This window comes from Peromyscus californicus, unplaced genomic scaffold, assembly GCF_007827085.1.
Source record: "Peromyscus californicus insignis strain IS unplaced genomic scaffold, ASM782708v3 Scaffold_4__1_contigs__length_199733344, whole genome shotgun sequence".
Lineage (NCBI taxonomy): Eukaryota > Metazoa > Chordata > Mammalia > Rodentia > Cricetidae > Peromyscus > Peromyscus californicus.
This window is the reverse complement of record NW_026294562.1, coordinates 182288088-182304077: the sequence shown is the minus strand read 5'-3', so window position 1 is coordinate 182304077 and position 15990 is coordinate 182288088. Positions and strand designations below refer to the sequence as shown.

Genomic DNA, 15990 nt, shown 5'->3' with positions numbered 1-15990 from the left:
TTCCTACCATTTCAACACTCAGGTGATTTTTTTCTTCCTTATTTTTCAAGAATTAAATGTTACTTTCCTGCCCAGTGAATTGTTCTTTGACTCTTAAAATAGCCTTCTCCAGGCCTGGACAACTAATGGCATCCTAGACTCCCACTATTTCTTTAGCCATCCTCTGAAATACTTTGTGTATGTGTGTGTGTGTGTATAAGTGCATGTAGAAGCCAAAGGCTGATATTTGGTGACTTCTGAAGTCTCTCTCTACTGTAGTTTTGGAGACAGGGTCTTTCACTGGCCTATGGGTTACAAGTTTGGCTAAGCTATATGGCCAGTGAACTCTGGGGACCCACCCAGCTCCTCCCCAAAGCCAGCACAGGAGTTACAGTTGTGTGACTACTCCAAGTGCCTACTACCTTATTTTTACATTTGACCTTTTATTTGAGGTTTTTTTTTATCTCTCTTTACCTAGAATACAAAAATTTCGAAAGGTTGCAAAGACTCCTTTACTCACTGTTTATTTCAGCTCCCTGGTACAGACTATACACTAGATATTTGCTGCTGAATGGGCTGAAACACTGCACTGTCCGTACCTGACACTGTATCCCATAGTGTTAGTGGCGCAGGACAGGAAGGACCTGTCACAATTCCTTTGAACAAGTTACTTACAATTCATGAGCTCCAGTACAGTTGCATACATGCATGGTTAGGTCGATGCCTATGCATGATGTTTATTTAGAATACTCTGTAGGCTCTAAATTATGTTTAATATGCATAGTTTCTTTCCTTTAAAAAGGCTGCTGGGGGTGGAGGAGATAGCTCGGTGAGGAAAAGTATTTGATAAGCAAGCATGAGGACCTGGGTTTGCATATGCATCATTCACATAAACAACCTTGTATGGCTGCAGGTGCCTGTAACCCCAGCATGGAAAGTCAGAGACAGGTGGATCCTGAGACCTCATTGGCCAGCCAGCCTACCGGAAACTGTGAGCTTACAGTTCACTGAGAAACTCTTTCTTAAGGGAAAAAGGTGGAGAGGAGGATACCAGATGCTCTACTCTGGCCTCTGCATGTGCACTTACGGGTGCATATGCACACCCTTGTGCATGAAAAACACACACACATGCACATCCACATGCATGCACAAACACATTGATACACACCTACCCATGCACATACACATATGCACACATACGTATGAACAGATAAACAGAAACACACACACACACACACACACACACACACACACACACACACACACACAACTATTGTCATTCTGGAAGGATTTCCTTTGCCCAAGCTGTAGGAGTCTTAGTTGCTGTATTGTTCTAATAGAGGTGAGGAGCTGGAAAGATGGCCTCAAGCTTCTGAGCTCTGGTTGTTTTTGCACAGGGCACAGGTTCCATTGTCAGCACCTGCATGGCGACACACAACCATCCCTAGCTCCAGTTCCAGGTGCATTATACTGACCTCTCTGAGTACCAGGCTGCACATGATGTGCATGCATATGTGCAGGCTAAGTACTCATACACATAAAATAAATAAATCTAAATTCTCTCTCCTGTCCAAATTGTCCTTCACCTAGGTGGCTCTCACAGAGCTGATCAACTTCATTCCTGCCTTTGCCATCTTCTGTGGTCATGAAGTCATGGAGGAAGATTGTCATGGAAAGATTATTATAGTGGCACCTTTTTCTACTAATGACACATTTCCGTTAGAGATGAGTCCAGTTTAGAGAGATATACCCACAGAAGACTGTTGTAAGTTTTCTTTTATTTAAAATAGTGCACACAACCTCTGAGGTCATGAAGGGTTTCCAAAGAAAGAAATCTGACTCAGAAACAATCACTTGAGGTCATCAAATGTAAGAAAATAACCACCGTTCCTTATCTGATAAAACACACTCTCATCTATTGTAATACTTAAATATCATAGGAAGGGGCTGGGTTGTGGCTCAGTAGTACAGCACTTATCTAAGAAGGGCGAGGCCCTGGGTTCAATTCTCAGTGGTGCAAAGAAAACAAACACCTATAGAAACTAAATATTCACAATGGCTGAGGGCTTCATGAGGATGGATTTCATTCTGTTTAATTCTCTTTAGATTTTATTATTTTATAGTATGTGTATGACTGTTTTGCTTTCATGTATGTCTGTGTGCCACATGTGTGCCTGGGGCCCTCAGAGGTCAGAAGGTATTGGATCATCTGGAACTGGAGCTACAGATGCATGTGAGCTGCCATGTAGGTGCTGGGAACCAAACCCAGGTCCTCCGCAAGAGCAGCCAGTGCTCCTAACTGCAGAGCCATCTCACCAGCCCCTCACCTCTGTTTTACCCATACAGTAATGGAGGATCATAAGGTTGGGTGTCTTGCTTAAAATTTTGGACTCAGTAAATTCCTGTGTGTGTCAATCTTCCACTTCTGGTTTTGCCGTTTTCCAATTTCTCCTTATTGCTCCACCTGCCCCAGATCAACCCCTTGCTAAGTTGATTCAGCTCTGGGAAGGTTTGACCATAGATGCCTTTATACTGCAGAACAGTCTTTATAAACCTATTTCTTTCTTTACTTAGATGGAGAGATCTCTGCAACTGACCAACAGGTCCACTCACCAGGATTTTATCCTGCTGGGTTTGTCTGCCAGGAAAGACATCAGGGATGGTCTGTTTGTTATTTTTCTGGCCCTCTATCTGTTGATCCTCTTAGAGAATATGCTAGTTATCTACCTCATCTGCAGCCACCATGAGTTACTCCACAAGCCCATGTACTTCTTCCTGGGCAACCTCAGCTGCCTGGAGATGTGCTATGTGTCAGTCACCATGCCCAGCCTCCTCCTGAGCCTGAGGTCCAGCCCTTGCCATGTGTCCTTCACATCCTGCATGACTCAATTGTTTTTATTCATTTCTTTCATTGGTACCAAGTGCACCCTCCTGGCCTCCATGGCCTATGACCGCTATGTGGCCATCTGCCGCCCACTGCACTACCCACTGCTCATGAGGCCCCAAGTCTGCTGGGGCTTGGCTTTGTCCTCGTGGGTGGGTGGACTGTTGGTGTCTGTGATCAAGACCACATGCATTGCAAGTCTGTCCTACTGTGGCCCCAATGTCCTCAACCACTTCTTCTGCGATGTCTCTCCTCTGCTCAACCTGTCCTGCACCCATGTGGCCCTCACAGAGCTCGTCGACTTCATTTCAGCCACCATCATCTTCTGTGGGTCCTTGCTAGTTGCTCTGGCCTCTTATGTGGCCATCAGCAGGGTGCTGATCCGAATGCCTTCAGCTGCTGCAAGCCACAAAGCCCTCTCCACCTGTGCCTCCCACCTCCTCGTGATGGGCATTTTCTACTCTGTGGTCCTCTTTGTGTATTCCAGGCCCAGACATATCAAATCCACAGACCTCAACAAGGTACTGTCAGTCATCTACACAGTGGCCACTCCCATGTGTAGCCCAATCATCTACTGCTTGAGGAATAGGGAGGTCCATGCAGTGCTGAAGAAAACCCTCCATCTGTGCTGACATCCTTGAGAGAGGTGATGTCCTCCCTCTCCTGGTTTGAAACAATTCATGGCCAAATGCACACGAAGAAATTTCAAAGGCAGAGAGAAACATGGCAGAATTTTCTGGGACAATGTGTAGAGACTTTGTATAATCAACATGAAAAATAGGAATATTAGAGGGACTCATCAGATGCCTCAGTGACTAGACAATTGCTCTCAAGCCTGATGACCTGAGTCCCTGGGCCTCACTTTGTAGAAGGCGCGAAATGACACCCATGGGTGGTCCTCTGGTCTTCACAAGTGCATGGTGAATGCATATACTCCAATTCACAAGACAGACAAAAAGAAAAATTCTTACATTTAAAAGGGTTCCTATTGCTGTGATCAAATACCACGATCAGAGCAACTTGGGGAGGAAAGGGTTTATAGGCTTATATTTCCTCATCACTGTTCATCATTAGAGGAAGTCAGGACAAGAACTCAAATAGAGCAGGAACTTGGAGGCAGGAACTGATCCAGAGGCCTTGGAAGGGTGCTGCTTACTGTCTTGCTCCTCTTGGCTTGTTCAGCCTGTTTTCTTATAGAACCCAGGACCACCAGTCCAGGCATGGCACCACCTACAATGGCCTGAGCCCTCACCCATCAATCACTAATTAAGAAAATTCCCTATAGGTTTGCCTACAGCATGATCTTATGGAGGCATTTTCTCAACCAAGATTCCTTTTTTTTTAAGATGACTATAGCTTGTGTCAGGTTGACATAAAACTAGCCAACACACAAAGGAAGGAAGGATGGAAGGAAGGAAGAAATGGAGGGAGAAAGGAAGGAAGGGAGGGAAGGAAAGGAGAGAGAGATAAAGGAAGGAAGGAAGGATGAAAGAAAGGTAGGGAGGAAGGAAGGAAGGAAATATTCCCAAATGAAGATAGTTGTGAACAGAAATATTGACAAAGAAACGAAACTGCTCAGTAAATACAAGGAAGGTGGGCATCCTGTCTTTTAAATACACACTTGAGAGAAGATTATCATTTATTCTTTGCATCCTAATACAAGTATGCTACATATATCTGTATGTACAAATAGTGAACAAAATATATGTACAAGAATGGTTATTGCAAATTGTGACATTTAGAATAAATACCATGTAAATAAATATTTGAAGTTATTGGAAATAAAGATCCACTTGAAGGTTATTTACCTTTATAGCATACATATTGTGAAAAGATATGTATCAGCCAAACGTTAAACTGGATCTGTGGTGACTTGACATGGGGGAGATAACCCGGTAGGTGATCGAGTTGAGAATAACAGAGAAATTCCATGACTGTGTCAATCCTACAAGACAATAATGGCAATGACAGTGATGGTGGTGATTATTTACACTAATATGGCATTTAGAAAGGATTCTGAAGGGATATGCAATATAGTTAACAGTTGCTAGAAATGTTTAGTTAATGAGCTCGACCATGAGAAACTGGTATTTTCTATTTTATATGCTTACTATTTTGCAGTAATTTGGTATTAGCTTTATCAACAAATTAAAGTAAATTATTGAAAAGAGGAAATGAGCTAGATGCAGTGGCTTGTGCCTTTGCACACTCTGGATGCAGTTCTCTGTGAGTTCAAGGCCAGCCTGGTCTATATAGCAAATTCCAGGCTTGCCAGAGCTACATGGTGAGATGTTCTCTGAAGGAAAAGGAAAGAGGAAATAAAAATAAAAGAATGACCTTTTGTGGAATGACTTGCTCATCATACTGGGAGATTTTGGAAATTTTTATTTTAAACAGTAGTTTATGTCAACAGTCACTCAAGAGAAATGAGTGTGTTCTAACTATGTTCATGAGAATATTAATTGGCGATAACTGAGAGAAAAATGAAATAAACTTCTTATCCTCATTGGGTCTTCAGTTGACTTAAAATTCACCAATTTTCAATGATCATTTTTGCTATAGACAGTATGATATAGGTTCTCATGCTTGCAGGGCAAGTACTGTATCAACTGATTCATCTCCACAGCCCCATAACTGACATTTTTCACAGAACCTGAATAACTATTTGAATGACATAGTATTGCACTATGACATAATTGTCCATTGTGTGAGTACTCTGTACACAGCTGAGCTTGTTGTTTGTTTCCTAATGTACTGAGACAGAACTTCATGCAGTCCAGGCTGGCCTCAAACTCACTATGTAGTTAAGGATGACCTTGAACTCCTGATCCTCCTGCCTTCACCTCTGAATTTAATGTTTTGAACAGAGATGTTTTCAATAAGAGCACAGAATCTTATGAATTTTTTTCATAGCTGAGTGACTGCCTGCATTCTTTTTTAATTTCTGGATGAAAGTTGCTTACATTGACATCATCACAGAATCCATAGAGTTTCTAATTTTTCATGCATATAATCAAATGTTCCTAAGGAGGTATCCTCACAATTTGGTTAAAACCTTTAATTGCTACTAAAATTTGTTTTGAAAATGCTTTCATTCATGTTTCAAGTTTGAGTCTGTATATCCTCAAAAAGTCCTCTGCCAACATTGGCTGACATGCATGGGTATCTCTTTAAATTTTTAAAAATAGTAACTGAGTGAATATTATTTGTTTTTTCAAGTAAATCACTTTCCCCTCAGTTCTTCCAAAGTAAAAACTCCATTTGAAATACTACTCTAGGTGCTTGAGTGATGTTTCAGCAGTTAAGAGCATGTAGTACTCTTGCAGAGGACCTAATTTCAAGTTCCAGCCACCCACATCAGGTGGCTCACAACCACCTATAACTCCAGCTCTAGAGATCCAGCACCCTCTCCTGGGCCTTGCAGGCATGCACACACATGCATTACACACATACACACACACACACACACACACACACACACACACACACACACACACACACATACATACACATTCATACAAACAAATCTTAAATAAACCTATTAAAACATACAAAACCAACAACAACAAAAACCTGTTCACCATAACAGATAGAAAGGATGTTCGAGCTGGAGACGGTGAGGAGAGCTGAGAAATGCTGTCCTCTGTATGTGACAAGGCCATTGCTCTCATGAGCACACAGAAGCTATGGTTAGCAGCACAAGAGCTATCCAGTCAATATTACAGTATGGATGTGGGTGGGGCTCACAAGGCTCCTTTCCTAACCATGGAGCTACTGGCAACTGGTGCCTGTTATAGAAAAGTAAGCCATTTTTCTTTAGGGTTGTGGACGCTGGCAGGTTGCTAATGCTCATTTAGGCAGCCGTAGTCAGGCTCAGAGGATTAAGGAAGAGCACATAAAGGTTGAAGGACACAAGGAATTTGAGGGGGTGGGATTGGTCAATAGGATCAAGAAGCATTGTATACATGAATGCCATTGTCAAAGAATAAATAGAAGTCTTTTTAAATTTTTAAAGTGATATTCACACTGACTGCCCCTCCCAGAACTCACATGGTGGCTCACAACTGTCTGTGACTCCAATTCCAGGGGATTTAAGGCTGCCTTTCTGGCCTCTGTGGGCACCAGTCACACACATGGAGTACAGAAATACATGCAAGAAAATACCCATAAACAAATAATAACAATTATATCTTTTTACAATATAAAAAATGTTCATAGCTGCATTAGACAAAAGATTTCCCCAAAGTAGAACCAACCCACATGTCTGTTAACTGATAAATGAGCACATAGAATAGGGAGCATCAATACAACATAATGTCATTGGGTACAAACAGAAATAAAGTACTAATTAATGAGGCAATGTGCACAGCCTTCAAAATATGCCAGTCACAACAGCCACATATAACATAAACCCCTTACTATAAAAGATCTAGAACTGATAAATTTACAGAAACCAAATATAGGCTGTTAATTATTGGGGTGTGTGATTTCTAATATGGCTAGGTTTATCTTCAGGGCAAATTAAACATTCTGGGTTTGACAGTGATGATGATTATGTAATTGGAAGCAAGCTAAGAAGAAAATACTACACTGCATGTGTTTAAAGGTGAAATTCATGGTATCTGAATTGTATTTTAATAAAAAATAGATATTGGTAATTTAAGGTCCCTCCCACATGACTCAGTCATCTGGTCAACCTCAGGACCAGTGCATGGTTCTGTAGAAAGCTACTTGGACCTCCTTGTTCCTCAGACAGTAGATGACTGGATTGCACATGGGGGTGACCACTGTGTAGATGACAGACAGCATCTTGTTGAGATCCATGGCTTCTATTCGTTTAGGACGGGCATAGATGAAGATAGTGACTGAGTAGAAAATGCCTACTACTACCAGGTGGGAGGCACATGTAGAGAAGGCCTTGTAGCGGGCAGTGGTAGAAGGCATGGCCAGAACTGTCCTACCAATGGCCACATAGGAGGCCATAGTCATGAGGAAGCAACCCCAGAGGATGACAATAGCTGAGATGAAGTCTACCAGTTCTGTGAGGTCAACATGGGTACATGACAGGTTGAGTAATGGGGAAACATCACAGAAGAAATGGTTGAGGACATTGGGGCCACAGTAGGACAGGGTGGCGATGCATGTGGTCTTGACCATAGAGACCAGTAGCCCACCCAGCCACGAAGTCATAGCCAAGCCCAGACAGACCTGGGGCCTCATGAGTAGTGGGTAGTGTAATGGGCGGCAGATGGCCACATAGCGGTCATAAGCCATAGAAGCTAGAAGGATACACTCTGTGCCTACAAGGACAATGAAGAAGAAGAGTTGGGTCATACAGGCTATGAAGGAAATATGATAGATTCCATTCCACAGACCCATGAGCAAGCTGGGCATGGTGACTGACATATAGCACATCTCAAGGCAGCTGAGATTGCCCAGGAAGAAATACATGGGCTTGTGGAGCTCACTGTGACTGCAGATGAGGTAGATGATGAGTGTGTTCTCCAGGAGTGTCAGCAGGTAGAGAGTCAGGAAGACAGCAAATAGAGCATCCCTTATGTCCAACCTAGTGGACAATCCCAACAAGATGAACTGCTGAACCCTAGTCATGTTGGCCAACTCCAGGGACCTCTCCATCTGTAGACAGACAAAGAAAATGGTTAACATTGCATCCCTGGTGATACACAGTGATTAAAAAATCTGGAAAGACATTTAGAGTGCTTGGAGTTCCCCTTTATAGAGAAAGACACAGCAGATTTATGGGGCATTGTGTGAGCATGGTATATCACTCTTTCTGAATCTGTGACTTCACACAGAGCACTCAAGAGTTGGGAGAAACATGCTTGTTATTCCTGAGTATATATTAAAACCAAGCAAGTGAATCAGTAGGTGATGAAAATATGGGCCTTGCCAAGTGTGGTAGTTGTTTAATCCAAGCCCTTGGGAGACAGGGGCAAGCAGTTTTCTGTGAGTTAGAGGCTTGCCTGGTCTATGCAGTGAGTCCCAGGCCTGCCAAAGCTTCATAATACCACTGTGTCTAAAAAAAATTATGAGCCTGGAAGATGGCTCAGTGGATCAAATGATGCCAACCAAGTATGAGAATATGAATTTGAATCTGCAGAAACCCCATAAAGTCAGATATTGTGGCATCTGTCTACAGTTCGAGAACTCCTCTAGTTAGCTGAAGGGCAGAAAGAATCCTCAGAAGCCCTGGGGCCAGAGAGCCTGTCTAATACCCTGATGTAAACACTGAACAAGAGACACAGATTTAAACACTGTTTTGACAATGAGGACTGACACTCCAGGTTGTCTTCTGACCTCCATCCCCATGCTTGCATATGGAGCTGCACACACAGAAACACACACACACACACACACACACACCACAAAGATAAAAAACAATTATGCTGTGTCCGTTTTGAAAAAAAAAGTGTAGTCTTTTTAGCTGTGTTTTCTTTTCTTTCAGTCCCTGACACACACATTAGGTACTCTATAAAGCCCAGAGTGCAGTAATAGTCTCTTTCTCTTTCCTTCCCATTCTTCTTTCTCCTCCCCCTCACCTCTCCTCCTCGCCCCTCCTCCTCGCCCCTCCTCCTCACCTCTCCTCCTCACCCCTCCTCCTCGTCCCTCCTCCTCGTCCCTCCTCCTTGTCCCTCCTCCTCACCCATCCTCCTCGCCCCTCTTCCTTACCCCTCCTCTTCTGCTGCTGCTTCTGCTTTTCCTGAACCTCCTCCTTTGCCCCCCTTCCAATTTTCCTCCTTCTCTTCCTTCTTATTTCTCCCTTCTCCTTTTTTTGATTTTTTTCAAGATAGGGTTTCTCTGTGTAGTTTTGGAGCCTCTCCTGGAACTTGCTCTGTAGACTAAGCTGGCCTTGAACTCACAGAGATCTGCCTGCCTCTGCCTACCGAGTGCTGAGATTAAAGGTGTGCACCACCACCGCCTGGCCCTTCTTCTTTTTGATTCTTCCCAGAACACTGTAAAAATGCCATCCTTACCCTTGTTTTACAAGAAAGACACTGTAGAATAAAATGCTAAAATGGGACCCGAGAGATCACTCAGTGGGTAAAGCTGCTTGCTACCACGCCCAACAACCTGAGTTTGATCCCTGGCGCTCACATGGTGGAAAGAGAGAACAGATTCCTGCAAGCTGTCTGTTGATTTCCACACACGTCATGACACAAGCACACATGTGGCACACACACACACACACACACACACACACACACACACACACACACACTTTTCATTAAAGATTAAAACCCAATTAAAATGGCTTGCTCTAAATCATATGACCAACAAGGGAAGTGGGATCTAATCTCTGGATAACTGGAGTCCCTGTCCAGCCATTCTCTCTAATTGTTATTTTTCTGGTTAGCATCATTCTAAACGGTAGCGGCACAAACGTCCAATGATTAAACTCCATCGTACAAATAATAATCATATCCTAAGCCAGTGGATCTCAGCTTTACTAATGATGCATTTCCTCATGATGTGGTGACCCCCAATCCTAACATTATTTCATTGCTACTTCCTAACTGTGATTTTGCTACTGTCATGAATTATAATATAAATATCTGATATGCAGGATATCTGATATGGGACTCCAAAGAGATTGCAACCCACAGGTTGAGAACCACTGTTCCTAGCTCCTCCGTGGGTCAAAGTCTTGGTTTCCACTGCAAAGAATTTTAACCCTTTAAAGCATCACAGACCTTTGTGAAGATGCTTTTTTACCACTGCAACATCACAATGGAGGTCAGGATTGAGAAGTTACGTGCTCAAGACAGAGGGGAGTGAGTAGAGCTGGTTTACACACGGGACTCTCGCAAAATCAAAGTTCTCTGTCCTGACATCTTAAGTGTCGGGCAGCGAGTGAACGAATACAGAAGATATGGTGTTTATACACACTAAGGTTTTAATCAGTCATAAAGGAAAATGAAATAATGATTGCAGACAAAAACGGTTGGAATTGGAGGTCATCATGTTAAGTGAAGTAAGTATTGGATATTCTCTCTGATATATTAAACATAGGAATAAAATATAAAGAAGGATACAGTCGAAGAGAAATAGGGAGGAGAATCAATGAAGAGCAAGTTTTGTTTTAAAAAATCCATAATGAAGTTGAACACTAAAGATGTGTGAAAAAACCAACAGAAGGCAATTCTTTCACAGGTCTGATAGGTGACCACTTGTGTATTCCCCGTGCTCTAGCAGATGACTCCGCACCCATGCACACTCAAATGGCACAAATTGGACTTTAGGAGAACATGATGTTGGGAGCATGGTGTGTTGGGTGGGTTACAGGGAGAGGGGAAGGGTGGATATGATCAAGACATTATATTCATGCATTAAATTAAAAAATAAAAAGAACAAAATTAGAAAAAAGTTTTAATGGAGGCACTCTATAGGTAGATAACTATCTTTAAAGCTCAAGATTAAAAATAAAATAAGAAAGTAAAAGGAATATTATGGATATGGGACAGGAAAAGAAGGTGTGGGGGGGAGGTGGTACTACAGGTGGAAATATTATCAAAGTACATTATATGCACACATGGAAATGAAATGCCCAACAGAGTGCTTTATATATTAACTTTTAATAAAAGTTAATCAAATTTTAAATTTCTATATTTCCGCCATTCCGTAATATATCTCAGAAATTAGGTTTGATCAAATTTCCACTTTATAGGTTTAAATATTGACTTGGAAAAGCTCATAAGAACTCAATAATTATTTTGCCAAATTTTCATAAGCAAGATGATACTCTTTCTAAGAACCTTCATGGTAGAAGTGTGTGTGTGTGTGTGTGTGTGTGTGTGTGTGTGTGTGTGTGTGTGTGTTTGTGTGTGTTGTGTGTAGGGATGGGGACTGGATTCAAGGCTTGCACATACTAGTCTGATTCTCTACCACTAAGCAATATCTTCAGATCTTAATGACCACAAGAGAAGTTCACACTAGTCTTATTACCAGGGACGTATGCCTATGCTTTGTCTTCAACAGGAACCCCCCTGCCGCCATATCTGAACAGCATGGGACTAAACACAAGCATCCCATTAGCTTGGGTTTTTATCTGGGTGTTAGGTCTTTCCACAAGCTTACACAAGAGCTCTCAGGAGTTAGGTTCTGACTCTCTGTAGATGGAGTTCTATTTGCTATTGCAAAAGGAATCTTCATCATCAAGGCTCTGGACTGATGCCAAAACTCTGAAGAGTCTGGCAGTAACTTCCCTGCCAAGATTCCCTTTTATGCTCCCTTCCCCCATATCTGCTTTTCCCTATTTTCCGGTTCTACTTTGAGCATCATTCTGTCCCCCTTTGTACCGACCCCACACACTGCTCAACTCTTCGATAAATCTTTTCCTTGGTAACTCTTCCTTTCTAACAGGTTGAAATGCAGCACAGCACTCCATAACAATCATACAAATATCTACCAGTCACCCAAAGTGTCTCACCACATCAGGAGAAACAGAAGACATACCCAGTTCCATAATTTACGAACTACTCAGCAGCATGTACCCTAGATTCAGAAGGATGTGATGGATAGCCTGATTCTGTCTGCTCTCCAAAGGGATATAAGCCATGATGATTTCCCGAATCTGTGCCCTGGGAAGGCTAATAACTCTCTTCAATCATCTACTGTATATTTTTCAAAATGAGAGACAGTCATTTACTCTGGTGAATATCATTTCTCTGTCCCACAGAGGAGGAAATATCATGTTAATACAAGGCTTTACTATAAGGTTTGACCTTGTAAGTTAAATGGGGACAGGTTGTAAACCTCTTGTCTTACATAAAATCTAGAGGCTTTTTTTCTCAATGAGACTATTGACTCGATAGTTATTAATTCTACTGCATTTCACAAATGCTTATGAAGGAAGGCTTCGTGCAGAGAGCAGAACGCAAGAGCAATGAATACATGGTCATGAAAGAAGTTGAGTTTTTATTGTCAAGATGTTTGAAAACCTTGAACTCGTATGTCTCTAGGAGTCACTTTGTCTATTTCAACCCATTTTGTCTTCTCTGTAATATAGGATTATTTCTTTTCTTTGAAATGGAGAGACTCCATAATCGTCTTTATTGCCTGCCCAGCTTCTCATCTTTGGGATGATAACTGAACCTTTGCTGAAAACAGGAGTCTGAAGTCACCATGACAGTTACCTCTCTCGTGTAAGTACATGGTCTTTAAGACACCACCTGACCCCTCCATGCTGTCACTCTCACTATCTCTATCCACATATGCATATATATTTTACATGCAGTCGTCATGAGCATTACAACAATATCTTTCAAATATTTGGAGCTGGTACCTAATAAACAATTATGTATTCTATGCAATATTTTTTTCTATAGCCAAGCATATATCACTGTTATCACATACGTGTAATTCCAGCACTCCAAGGCTGGCTAAGTTGGGAGAACCACAAGTTTGAGGCCAGAATGATCTTGACTAAAGAAACAGCGTATTCTTTCTACTGTTCCTTGTATTGGTTTTTAGATAAGGTCTCATATATCCCAGGTTGGCTTTGAACTTGTTACCTAGTGGAGGATGACCTGAGCTGACAATCCCCTGCCTCTGTTTTCTAAGTACTGAGATATCAAGTGTATGCCACCACGCCTTCTTTTATGTAGGACCTGGGTTCAAAACCAGGGCTTCTGGCAGGTTAGGCAAACACTTAACCATCTGAGCCATGTCCTCAGCCCTGTTGTTTATTGTTTTCACTCCCTCAAAGAATTTCTCTGGATCTTCTCACCTACTGGATGAAGGCAGACAAGTACAGATCCTTTCCTGCTGATGCTCAACGTGGGGTAGGCTTTGGTGGTGACCAGATGGAATCAGCTGGCCCGAAGGAGGTGATGCCAAGGATTGGAGCCTTTCAGTACGTCGTGGGAGAAGTTGTCTTTGGTCTTGAACAAACATGTGTGTGTGTATACACACACACACACACACACACACTCCTGTGTCTCTGCTCTGGAATGTCCCAGTCACCGAGTTGGCTATACTGTGAGACTAAAGGCAAGGAACAAGCTTAAACCAGCTCTTTAGACCTGAGAGGATTCCCTGGTCCCTGTGGATGTAGAGGAACTGGGGGAAGGAAAGCTTTAGAGAAGATGGACGGTAAGAATTAACACCTGAAGTTGTCCTATGACCTCCACACACCCGTTAAGGCACAGGCATGCACACACACACACACACACACACACACACACACACACACACACACACACACAAATATATGCACACACACACAAAGGAATTTTGTACCACATTTTTACTTGGTTTTTAAATTAAATCTACATATGAGTTAGGCATATTTTCATGGTAGAACATGAAATGACTCAGTTGTTAAAAGCATTCACTGCTCTTGCAGAGGACTCAAGCTTGAGTTCCAGCATGCATGTTGAGTGACTCACAACTGCTGGCAACTCTGCTCCAGAGAACTCTGATGTCTACGAGCTCTGTGGGCACCTGCACATCATGCACATACCCCACACAGAGACATACAAGTGTATCCATAATTAAAATCATAAAAATAATTATTTAAAACATATTTTTACAGTCTCATATTTTATCTAATAATTAAACTATTGTTACATATAAATACTATTGATCGGCATTTAAATTGATTCTCTCTTTTCACAAACAATGATGCAGTAAACTTGTTAATTTTTGTACAGTATCTTTCTATCCTTGTAGACTCTTATAGACTCAATAAATATTTATCAGCCAATTGTCAATAAAAATTCTAGGACTATGAAATATGCATGTGTGAGTGATTTTAAGCATATAAAAATGATCATTCTCTAAAGTGATTTTTCTCTTAATGATTGTCCTTAGCTAAACTCCTAGGCAAATATTTTCTCCAGGTTTTAGTTAGCATTTAAAGATTACTTATGGTGGTTGGGCCATGAAAGATTTGAACCAAGGTGTGAGAGGTTTGTGTATGGAAGATGGTGATCAAGACCAATGGAGAGTCTTTCTCAGCACAGTGTGGACCTCCTTATTTCTCAGACAGTAGATGATAGGGTTGCAGAGAGGTGTTACCACCGTGTAGATGACAGACAGCACCTTGTTGAGGTCCATGGACTTGATGCGGCTGGGGCGGCAATAGATGAAGAGAGCCGCTGAGTAGAAGATGCCCACCACTACCAGGTGGGAGGCACAGGTGGAGAAGGCCTTGCGTCGGGCAGCAGCTGATGGCATCCGGAGGACGGCCATCCCAATGGCTGAATAGGAGGCCAAGGACACCAGGAGTGTTCCGCAGAAGATGATGATGGCCGAGATGAAGTCTACCAGCTCTGTGAGGGCCACGTGGGTGCAGGACAAGTTGAGCAGAGGGGAGACATCACAGAAAAATTGGTTGAGGACATTGGGACCACAGTAGGTCAGGCTTGCAATGCATTTTGTCTTTATTGCTGAGACCACCAGCCCACCAAGCCATGAAGACAAGGCTAAGCCCAGACATACTTGGGGCCTCATGAGCAGTGGGTAGTGCAGTGGGCGGCAGATGGCCACATAGCGGTCATAAGCCATGGAGGCCAGGAGGGTGCACTCCGTGCAGATGAGAGAGACAAAGAAGAAAAGCTGGGTCATGCAAGTTACAAAGGAAATATGGTAGGGCCCCGTCCACAGCCCCACGAGTAGGGTGGGCATGGTGGCTGACACATAGCACATCTCCAGGCAGCTGAGGTTGCCCAGGAAGAAGTACATGGGCTTGTGGAGCTCGCTGTGACTGCAGATGAGGTAGATGATGAGCGTGTTCTCCAGGAGTGTCAGCAGGTAGAGAGTCAGGAAGACGACAAACAGGGCATCCCTTATCCCCAGCCTTGTGGGAAAGCCCAACAATACAAATTGCTGGACTCTGGTCATGTTGGTCAACTCCAGTGAGGTCTCCATCTGTGGAGAGCAAATAACATCGTTCACAAACAAGCACAATGACACAAACTTTGGATTTCACATTTCCCGGAGAAATTAGTGGTGCTGGCAACTGTCCAGAAAGGTAGAGTGTTAGCCGATTTTTGCAAGAAACTCTAGCATGGTTCTTGTCTGTACTGGTTACTTTTCTTGCTGTTATGATCAAACATGGCTAAGGCAAGTGAAGGAATCAAGAGAGAGCTTACGTAGCTCATGGC

At 42.6% G+C, this 15990-nt stretch overlaps 3 protein-coding genes across 3 annotated transcripts; 1 reads left to right on the top strand and 2 right to left on the bottom strand.

The window, feature by feature from the left end:
- Window positions 1-2553: 2553 nt before the first annotated feature.
- Window positions 2554-3495, top strand: LOC128095531 (olfactory receptor 5-like). Its single transcript, XM_052714589.1, has one exon. It carries the CDS (start codon window positions 2554-2556, stop codon window positions 3493-3495), a length of 942 nt encoding a protein of 313 aa, XP_052570549.1.
- A 4066-nt stretch (window positions 3496-7561) lies between these two features.
- LOC128095534 (olfactory receptor 5) lies at window positions 7562-8500 on the bottom strand. The gene has a single exon (XM_052714592.1). It carries the CDS (start codon window positions 8498-8500, stop codon window positions 7562-7564), a length of 939 nt encoding a protein of 312 aa, XP_052570552.1.
- A 6315-nt stretch (window positions 8501-14815) lies between these two features.
- LOC128095536 (olfactory receptor 5-like) lies at window positions 14816-15760 on the bottom strand. Its single transcript, XM_052714595.1, has one exon. It carries the CDS (start codon window positions 15752-15754, stop codon window positions 14816-14818), a length of 939 nt encoding a protein of 312 aa, XP_052570555.1. The 5' UTR covers window positions 15755-15760.
- Between the last annotated feature and the right edge of the window lie 230 nt (window positions 15761-15990).